Source organism: Osmerus eperlanus, chromosome 18 (genome assembly GCF_963692335.1).
Source record: "Osmerus eperlanus chromosome 18, fOsmEpe2.1, whole genome shotgun sequence".
NCBI classification, from domain to species: domain Eukaryota; kingdom Metazoa; phylum Chordata; class Actinopteri; order Osmeriformes; family Osmeridae; genus Osmerus; species Osmerus eperlanus.
Genome location: NC_085035.1, coordinates 12584703 through 12595026, shown reverse-complemented (window position 1 = coordinate 12595026; position 10324 = coordinate 12584703). Strand labels below are relative to the sequence as shown.

The following is a 10324-nucleotide window of genomic DNA, read 5'->3' as shown; positions in this document are numbered from 1 at the left end:
TCTTCCCCTCCTCCCTCTCCTCCCCTGTTCCCCTCCCTCTGCTCTCCTCTTCCCTCTCTTCTCCTCCCCTCTTCCCCTCTTCTGCTCTCCTCTCCTCTTCCCCTCCTCCCTCTCCTCCCCTCTTCCCCTCCTCCTCTGCTCTCTTCCCCTCTTCCTCTCCTCCCCTCTTCCACTCTTCCCTCTGCTCTCCTCTTCCCCTCCTCCCCTCTTCCCCTCTTCCCTCTGCTCTCCTCTCCTCTTCCCCTCCTCCCTCTCCTCCCCTCTTCCCCTCCTCCTCTGCTCTCTTCCTCTCTTCCTCTCCTCCCCTCTTCCACTCTTCCCTCTGCTCTCCTCTTCCCCTCCTCCCCTCTTCCCCTCTTCCCTCTGCTCTCCTCCCCTCTTCCCCTCCTCTCCTCCCCTCTTCCCCTTTTTCCTCTCCTCCCCTCTTCCCCTCCTCTGCTCTCCTCTCCTCCTCCCCGCTTCCCCTTCTTCTCCTCTTCCCCTCCTCCCCTGTTCCCCTCCCTCTGCTCTCCTCTCCCTCTCCTCCCCTCTTCCCTTCTTTCCCTCCATCTCTTCACCTCCTCCCTTATCCCCTCTTCCCCTCCTCCCTCTTCCTCTCCTCTTCCCCTCCTCTCTCTTCCCCTCCTCTCTCTCCTCCCCTGTTCCCCTCTCCTCCCCTCTTCCCTTCTTTCCCTCCCTCTCTTCCCTTCCTCCCTCTGCTCTCCTCCCCTCTTCCCCTCCTCTCCTCTTCCCCTCCTCCCTCTTCCTCCCTCTTCCTCTGCTCTCATCTTCCCCTCCTCCCTCTTCCTCTCCTCCCTTCCTCCCCTCTTCCCTTCTTCCCCTCCTCCCTCTTCTCTCCTCTTCCTCTCCTCCCCTGTTCCCCTCCCTCTGCTCTCCTCCCCTCTTCCCCTCATCTGCTCTTCCCTTCTTCCCCTCCTCCCTCTCCTCCCCTGTTCCCCTCCCTCTGCTCTCCTCTTCCCCTCCTCTCCTCTTCCCCTCTTCCCCTCCTCCTCTGCTCTCCTCTTCCCCTCTTCCTCTCCTCCCCTCTTCCCTTCTTCCCCTCCTCCCTCTTCTCTCCTCCCCTCTTCCACTCTTCCATCTGCTCTCCTCTTCCCCTCCTCCCCTCTTCCTTTCTTTCCCTCCCTCTCTTCCCTTCCTCCCTCTGCTCTCCTCCCCTCTTCCCCTCCTCTCCTCTTCCCCTCCTCCCTCTTCCTCCCTCTTCCTCTGCTCTCATCTTCCCCTCCTCCCTCTTCCTCTCCTCCCTTCCTCCCCTCTTCCCTTCTTCCCCTCCTCCCTCTTCTCTCCTCTTCCTCTCCTCCCCTGTTCCCCTCTGCTCTCCTCCCCTCTTCCCCTCATCTGCTCTTCCCTTCTTCCCCTCCTCCCTCTCCTCCCCTGTTCCCCTCCCTCTGCTCTCCTCTTCCCCTCCTCTCCTCTTCCCCTCCTCCCCTCTTCCCCTCCTCCTCTGCTCTCCTCTTCCCCTCTTCCTCTCCTCCCCTCTTCCCTTCTTCCCCTCCTCCCTCTTCTCTCCTCCCCTCTTCCACTCTTCCCTCTGCTCTCCTCTTCCCCATCTCCCCTCTTCCCTTCTTTCCCTCCCTCTCTTCCCTTCCTCCCTCTGCTCTCCTCCCCTCTTCCCCTCCTCTCCTCTTCCCCTCCTCCCTCTTCCTCCCTCTTCCTCTGCTCTCATCTTCCCCTCCTCCCTCTTCCTCTCCTCCCTCTTCCTCTCCTCCCTTCCTCCCCTCTTCCCTTCTTCCCTCCTCCCTCTTCTCTCCTCTTCCTCTCCTCCCCTGTTCCCCTCCCTCTGCTCTCCTCCCCTCTTCCCCTCATCTGCTCTTCCCTTCTTCCCCTCCTCCCTCTCCTCCCCTGTTCCCCTCCCTCTGCTCTCCTCTTCCCCTCCTCTCCTCTTCCCCTCCTCCCCTCTTCCCCTCTTCCCCTCCTCCTCTGCTCTCCTCTTCCCCTCTTCCTCTCCTCCCCTCTTCCCTTCTTCCCCTCCTCCCTCTTCTCTCCTCCCCTCTTCCACTCTTCCCTCTGCTCTCCTCTTCCCCTCCTCCCTCTTCCCCTGCTCTGCTCTCCTCTTCCTCTCCTCCCCTCTTCCCTGCTCTGCTCTCCTCTTCCTCTCCTCCCCTCTTCCCCTTCTTCCTCTCCTCCCCTCTTCCCCTCCTCTGCTCTCCTCTCCTCCTCCCCGCTTCCCCTTCTTCCCCTCCTCCCTCTCTCTCCTCTTCCCCTCCTCCCTCTGCTCTCCTCCCCTCTTCCCCTCCTCCCTCTTCCTCTCCTCTTCCCCTCCCTCTTCTCTCCTCCCCTCCTCCCTCTTCCTCTCCTCTTCCCCTCCCTCTGCTCTCCTCTTCCCCTCCCTCTTCTCTCCTCCCATCCTCCTTCTTCCTCTCCTCTTCCCCTCCCTCTGCTCTCTTCTTCCCCTCCTCCCCTCCTCCCCTCTTCCCCTCCTCTGCTCTCCTCTCCTCCTCCCCACTTCCCTTCTTCCCCTCCTCCCTCTCCTCTCCTCTTCCCCTCCTCCCTCTTCCTCTCCTCCGCTCTTCCCTTCTTCCCTTCCTCTGCTCTCCTCTTCCCCTCCTCCCTCTTCCTCTCCTCCCCCCCTCCCCTCTTCCCTTCTTCCCCTCCTCCCTCTCCCCTCCTCCCCTCTTCCCCTCCTCTGCTCTCCTCTTCCCCTCCTCCCTCTTCCCCTCCTCCCCTCTTCCTCTCCTCCCCTCTTCCCTTCTTCCCTCTCCTCCCCTGTTCCCATCCCTCTGCTCTCTTCTTTCCCTCTCCTCTCCTCCCCTCCTCCCCTTCTCCCTCTCCTCTCCTCCCCTCTTCCCCTCCTCCCCTCTTCCACTCTTCACTCTGCTCTCCTCCCCTCTTCCCCTCCTCTGCTCTCCTCTTCCCCTCCTCTGCTCTCCTCTTCCCCTCCTCCCTCTTCCTCTCCTCCCCTCTTCCCCTCCTCCCCTCTTCCCCTTCTTCCTCTCCTCCCTTCTTCCCCTCCTCCCTCTCCTCCACTCTTCCCCTCTTCCCCTTCTTCCTCTCCTCCCTTCTTCCTCTCCTCCCCTCTGCTCTCTTCCCCTCCTCCCTCTCCTCCCCTCTTCCCTCTGCTCTCCTCTTCCCCTCCTCCCTCTTCCCCTCCTCCCCTCTTCCCTTCTTTCCCTCTTCTCTCCTCTTCCCCTCCTCCCTCTCCTCCCCTCTCCCCCTCCTCCCTCTTTTCTCCTCCCCTCTTCTCTCATCTTCCCCTCCTCCCTCTCCTCCCCTCCTCTCCTCTTCCTCTCCTCCCCTCTTCCCTTCTTCCCCTCCTCCCTCTCCTCCCATCTTCCCCCACCTCCCTCTTCCTCTCCTCCCCTTCTCCCTCTCCTCTTCCCCTCTTCCTCCCTTCCCTTCTTCCCCTCCTCTCCTCTTCCCCTCTTCCCTCTGCTCTCCTCCCCTCTTCCCCTCTTCCCCTTCCTCTCCTCCCTTCTTCCCCTCCTCCCCTCTTCCCCTCCTCCCTCTTCCCCTCCTCCCTCTTCCCCTCCTCCCTCTCCTCTCTTCCCCTTCTTCCCTCTCCTTCCCTTCCTCTCCTCTCCTCCCCTCTGCCCCTCCTACCCTGTTCCCCCCTTCCTCTCCTCTTCCCCTCCTCCCTCTCTTCTCCTCCCCTGTTCCCCTCCTCCCTAGAAAGATGGAGTGATGGGGGCATATCAGGGGTAAGGAGATGAGGGATGATGGAAAGAGGGATTTGGAGGGAGAGAGGTAGCATGTGAGGGAGGGAGAACAGAATGAGAGAATGAAAGGAAGAGAGGGAGAGTGGAAGAGAGAGAGGGGGAGGGACAGAAATAGAGAGAGAATGAAAGAGAGAGAGAGAGTGAGGATGGGTAGAGAGAGGGAGAGAGAGGGGGGGAGAGGGAGAGGAAATAGAGAGAGAGAGAGGGAGAGAGAGAGAATGAAAGGGGGAGGGCAGGAAGAGGGAGACATTCTAATGTGAATGATGATGATCAGTAATATATTGTGTCTTGGTCTCCCCCATCAGATGCCTGTGAGCTCACACTGGACCCAAACACAGCATGCAGAGTCCTCTCTCTGTCTGAGGAGAACAGAAAGGTGACATGGAGGAGAGAGAAGCAGCTGTATCCTGATCACCCAGAGAGATTTGAGGACTGGTCACAGGTGCTGTGTAGAGAGGGTCTGTCTGGGCGCTGTTACTGGGAGGCAGAGTGGAGTGGAGGAGGGGTTTATATAGCAGTGACATATAAAGGAATCAGCAGGAGAGGAAGGGGTGATGACTGTCTGCTTGGACACAATAACAAGTCCTGGAGTCTGTACTGTGTTGATAACAGTTACTCTGCCTGGCACAATAAGAAGAGCACTGACATACCTGCCCCCCCCTCCAGCTCCCACAGAGTAGGAGTGTATCTGGACTGGCCGGCCGGCACTCTGTCCTTCTACACAGTCTCCTCTGACACACTGACCCACCTGCACACATTCCACAGCACATTCACTGAGCCCCTCTATCCTGGGTTCAGGGTTCATTATGACTCCCCAGTGTCCCTGTGTCAGGTAGAATAGCCCACACACACTCTCACACACCGTGCTCACATAGATGTCATTGAAGACTGAACTGTACAGTTGGAATTGATATCCCAGAGTGTCTGTAAATATTGGTGTGTGTAGAATGTTTGTTTTGTTTTAACCTTTTAGATGTACATATTACTGATATTAAATATTATTAATATCTCTAAATATTACCGACGCTTCCACCAGAGTGAGTTATTTTTCCAAAACGGAAGCTAGCTTTAGTTAGCTTCCGTTACCTAGCAACCTAGCATAATACTCGTAGCAATGCTACTACCTGCTAGTGTTACTTGTTAGCCTCCTAATTGTACATTTTGAAGCCATACTACAGCGTTTGTCATGTAGTTTTTGTCTATCGGAAAATAGTCGGTTGGAATGTTCAGAATCACACGTGCAACGTTACTCTGTGGGGCTTTCGAACTATCGCACATGTGTGATGCTACTCCTTAACGGGTTAATTGTTGACAAACAACAATCCTGTCTTTGATCTCAGTCCCACTGAATGTGATGAACTAAATAGTGTCTTACTGACCAAATAAGGAGAAATAAAGATGTTTTATACAGGATGATAGAAGACATGCTGTGTGTTTGTTGGTGACCCAGTGGCCCGAGACACACACACACAGACACACACACACACATATGCATGCATACACTGTAAACACTACATTTAGGACCAGTAATATGACAGTATTACCCACTTGAATATCAACTATCTGTGTGTGTGTCTAGTGTGATCCCCTCCCTCCCTTGACCTGCCCCCACCCTCCCTACTCCCTTTGGGCTCTGTCGTGGAAATTTGTAATACAGTTATAATGTGTGTGTTTCATATATGAGGAATGTGTTTTAATGGAAGTCTAAAGTTGGCTAAGAAGAGTCAAGTCCATTTGGTAGAGATGCCATTTGCAGTTTATGACACCTGGGGAGGATGAGACAGCTGGTCTGGAGACAATGTGGATTCAACTGTATTGTTATTGTGATCTGAGGGAGCAGTTTAACTGATCAAGCTGCTCTGACCCTTCCTGTTGCATTGGGTGGGGTTAATCAAATACTTGTTTGAAGTTGCCCACACAAAGGACAGTTGACCATTTGACTGGTGAACTCCTGTGGTTTTACTATCTACTGTTTTGGGGAGAGATGCCACATCAAAGAACTGTGGGACACTTGGTATGGAGTCAAACTGTCACTGAGCAGTGCTGACCAATCACAGAGTTTGCTACATTGAGGGATTGACCCTATAGAATGCCATTTGATCTAAAGTTTATATAAGGCAGGGTTTTAGGGTTGTTCTTTATCACTCTGGCGAACGACCTGTGGCTAGCACCTCCTTCGTTATGACTGATCACAAAGTACTTTGTTAATTCTTGATTTGTACAAGCAAAATAAATTTAATTGAAACCGCCATCTCTTGACTATTCAAATCTACACAGTGCCATTAGAATTTTTCCCTAACAGCTCTCAGAGAGGGAGTGAGGGAGGGAGGGAGGGGAGGAGGGAGGGAGGGATCCCCCTCCCTCCCTTGACCTGCCCCCACCCTCCCTACTCCCTTTGGGCCCTCAGAGAGGGAGGAAGGAAGGAAGGAAGGAAGGAAGGAGGGAGGGAGGGAGGGGGGAGGGATGCAGGGAGGGAGGGAGGGAGGGAGGGAGGGAGGGAGGGAGGGAGGGAGGGAGGAAGGAAGGAAGGAAGGAAGGAAGGAAGGAAGGGAGGGAGGGAGGGAGGGAGGGAGGGAGGGAGGGAGGGAGGGAGGGGGGAGGGATGCAGGGAGGGAGGGAGGGAGGGGGGAGGGAGGGAGGTTTTAATTGTTGACAAACAACAATCCTGTCTTTGATCTCAGTCCCACTGAATGTGATGAACTAAATAGTGTCTTACTGACTAAATGAGGAGAAATAAAGATGTTTTATACAGGATGATAGAAGACGTGCTGTGTGTTTGTTGGTGACCCAGTGGCCTTAGACACACACACACACACACACACACACACACATGGACACACACACATGCATGCATACACTGTAAACACTACATTTAGGACCAGTAATATGACAATATTACCCACTTGAATATAAACTGTCTGTGTGTGTGTCTAGTGTGATCCCCTCCCTCCCTTGACCTGCCCCCACCCTCCCTACTCCCTTTGGGTCCTCAGAGAGGGAGGGAGGAAGGAAGGAAGGAAGGAAGGAAGGAAGGAGGGAGGGGGGAGGGATGCAGGGAGGGAGGGAGGGAGGGGGGAGGGAGGGATGCAGGGAAGGGAGGAGGGAGGGAGGGAGGGAGGGAGGGAGGGAGGAAGGGAGGGAGGGAGGGAGGGAGGGAGGGGAGGAGGGATGGAGGGAGGGAGGGGGAGGGAGGGAGGGGAGGAGGGAGGGAGGGATGCAGGGAGGGGAGGAGGGAGGGAGGGAGGGAGGGAGGGAGGGAGGAGGGATGGAGGGAGGGAGGGGGAGGGAGGGAGGGAGGGAGGGGAGGAGGGAGGGATGCAGGGAGGGATGCAGGGAGGGAGGGAGGGAGGGAGGTAGGGAGGTTTTAATTGTTGACAAACAACAATCCTGTCTTTGATCTCAGTCCCACTGAATGTGATGAACTAAATAGTGTCTTACTGACTAAATGAGGAGAAATAAAGATGTTTTTACAGGATGATAGAAGACATGCTGTGTGTTTGTTGGTGACCCAGTGGCCCGAGACACACACACACACACATGCATGCATACACTGTAAACACTACATTTAGGACCAGTAATATGACAGTATTACCCACTTGAATATAAACTGTCTGTGTGTCTGTCTAGTGTGATCCCCTCCCTCCCTTGACCTGCCCTCACCCTCCCTACTCCCTTTGGGCCCTCAGAGGGGGAGGGAGGGAGGGAGGGAGGGAGGGAGGGAGGGATGGAGGGAGGGATGGAGGGATGGAGGGAGGGATGGAGGGAGGGATGGAGGGAGGGATGGAGGGAGGGAGGGAGGGAGGGAAGGAGGGATGGAGGGAGGGATGGAGGGAGGGATGGAGGGAGGGAGGGAGGGAGGGAGGGAGGGAGGGGAGGGAGGGAGGGAGGGAGGGAGGGGAGGGGAGGGGAGGGGAGGAGGGAGGGAGGGAGGGAGGGAGGGAGGGAGGGAGGGAGGGAGGGAGGGAGGAGGGAGGGAGGGAGGAGGGAGGGAGGGAGGGAGGGAAGGAGGGATGGAGGGAGGGATGGAGGGAGGGAGGGAGGGAGGGAGGGGAGGGAGGGAGGGAGGGAGGGAGGGAGGGGAGGGGAGGGGAGGAGGGAGGGAGGGAGGGAGGGAGGGAGGGAGGGAGGAGGGAGGGAGGGAGGGAGGAGGGAGGGAGGAGGGAGGGAGGGAGGAGGGAGGGAGAGATTTTATATGTATTGGCCCCCCTCCCTTAAAAAGGGGGGGGCCACATATAAAATGTGTTGTAATTCCTACACCGTTCACCTGATTTGGATGTAAATACCCTGAAATTAAAGCTGAAAGTCTGCACTTAAAGCACATCTTGATTGTTTCATTTCAAATCCATTGTGGTGGTATACAGAGCCAAAATGATGAAAATTGTGTCAATGTCCAAATATTTATGGACCTAACTGTATCATACTGTCCAACATGTGTTGCTGTAGTCATTCATCAGTAGGGTCAGATCCAGGCTTGAATGTTGCTGTTCAACTTGAATGAGTCAGACAGGCAGGTTTCCAGACCTGTTGTTACTCTGTATCTCTCACTGTGAACCTTTACCACATGGTCTGTATGTCAGCCAGGCTGGCAGTCAGCATCTCTAACCCTGTGTTTTAGTAGGGATGTGATGAGGGATATTTTAGTATCTACAGTCAGCATCTCTAACCCTGTGTTTTAGTAGGGATGTGATGAGGGATACTTTAGTATCTACAGTCAGCATCTCTAACCCTGTGTTTTAGTAGGGATGTGATGAGGGAGACTTTAGTATCTACAGTCAGCATCTCTAACCCTGTGTTTTAGTAGGGATGTGATGAGGGAGACTTTAGTATCTACAGTCAGCATCTCTAACCCTGTGTTTTAGTAGGGATGTGATGAGGGATACTTTAGTATCTACAGTCAGCATCTCTAACCCTGTGTTTTAGTAGGGATGTGATGAGGGATACTTTAGTATCTACAGTCAGCAGCTCTAACCCTGTGTTTTAGTAGAGATTTTACATGATAAAGAAAAGGTCTACATTGGACTTTTACATTATAAATACTACTACTTCACTTTAAAAAATGTCTTTACCAGTGAGCAGCATGTCCCCTTTCATGGATTATTTCCAAACATTTTAACTGTTCAGTATTACCAACAAACAGGTGTTGGCAATTAATGGGTCTGGCCTGACCAACTGTATACACTTAACAATTAGACAGTAAAGACAATAAACAGTAGGGATTGAGGCTGGCAGGTTGTGCTCTGACAGGAATAAGTAATGTTGCATTGATTCATGTGGGCCCAAGTACATTTAAACACTATCACTATAATCACATATAAATTATCAGACAAATATATTATAATATAGGAATATTGAGTCCCAGTACAGACGGCTTCTTCACATCATGTCACCTTCATCACATAACATTGAACACCAGCAGAGGTCAGTACATACCCTTCCTCATTAGAAGGTCCTCCTCCATCACTGAACATGATAGGTAGATCCATAGACCTGTCACTCTTCATGGACACACAGCTGGGTACAGGTGAGGCTGGTCTCTGCTGTCTCATCCTGTCAACAAACACAACAAAGTGTCTTACAAACATAAATCACTAAAGTAGAGCCTACAGATTAATTACAACAATATGTGTTGCTAAAGTAATTCATAAGAATTGTCAGATCCAGGCTTGAATGTTGCTGGTCAACATAAATGAGTCAGACAGGCAGGTTTCCAGACCTGTTGTTACTCTGTATCTCTCACTGTGAACCTTTACCACATGGTCTGTATGTCAGCCAGGCTGGCAGTCAGCATCTCTAACCCTATGTTTTAGTAGGGATGTGATGAGGGATATTTTAGTATCTACAGTCAGCAGCTCTAACCCTGTGTTTTAGTAGGGATGTGATGAGGGATACTTTAGTATCTACAGTCAGCAGCTCTAACCCTGTGTTTTAGTAGGGATGTGATGAGGGATACTTTAGTATCTACAGTCAGCAGCTCTAACCCTGTGTTTTAGTAGGGATGCGATGAGGGATACTTTAGTATCTACAGTCAGCAGATCTAACCCTGTGTTTTAGTAGGGATGCGATGAGGGATACTTTAGTATCTACAGTCAGCAGATCTAACCCTGTGTTTTAGTAGGGATGTGATGAGGGATACTTTAGTATCTACAGTCAGCATCTCTAACCCTGTGTTTTAGTAGGGATGTGATGAGGGATACTTTAGTATCTACAGTCAGCATCTCTAACCCTGTGTTTTAGTAGGGATGTGATGAGGGATACTTTAGTATCTACAGTCAGCAGCTCTAACCCTGTGTTTTAGTAGAGATTTTACATGATAAAGAAAAGGTCTACATTGGACTTTTACATTATAAATACTACTACTTCACTTTAAAAATTGTCTTTACCAGTGAGCAGCATGTCCCCTTTCATGGATTATTTCCAAACATTTTAACTGTTCAGTATTACCAACAAACAGGTGTTGGCAATTAATGGGTCTGGCCTGACCAACTGTATACACTTAACAATTAGACAGTAAAGACAATAAACAGTAGGGATTGAGGCTGGCAGGTTGTGCTCTGACAGGAATAAGTAATGTTGCATTGATTCATGTGGGCCCAAGTACATTTAAACACTATCACTATAATCACATATAAATTATCAGACAAATATATTATAATATAGGAATATTGAGTCCC

At 52.5% G+C, this 10324-nt stretch overlaps 2 protein-coding genes across 10 annotated transcripts in view; one reads left to right on the top strand and one right to left on the bottom strand.

The window, feature by feature from the left end:
• Positions 1 to 10324, top strand: part of LOC134038948 (NACHT, LRR and PYD domains-containing protein 12-like) — a 223027-nt gene that overhangs the window by 56347 nt on the left and 156356 nt on the right.
• LOC134038951 (NACHT, LRR and PYD domains-containing protein 3-like) overlaps positions 1 to 10324 on the bottom strand; it is a 201505-nt gene that overhangs the window by 184742 nt on the left and 6439 nt on the right. For all 9 annotated transcript variants that reach the window (XM_062484639.1, XM_062484644.1, XM_062484638.1 and 6 more), the window contains one exon: positions 9084 to 9200. In XM_062484639.1, coding sequence (XP_062340623.1) covers positions 9084 to 9200 — 117 coding nt within the window. The remainder of the gene's footprint in view (positions 1 to 9083; positions 9201 to 10324) is intronic.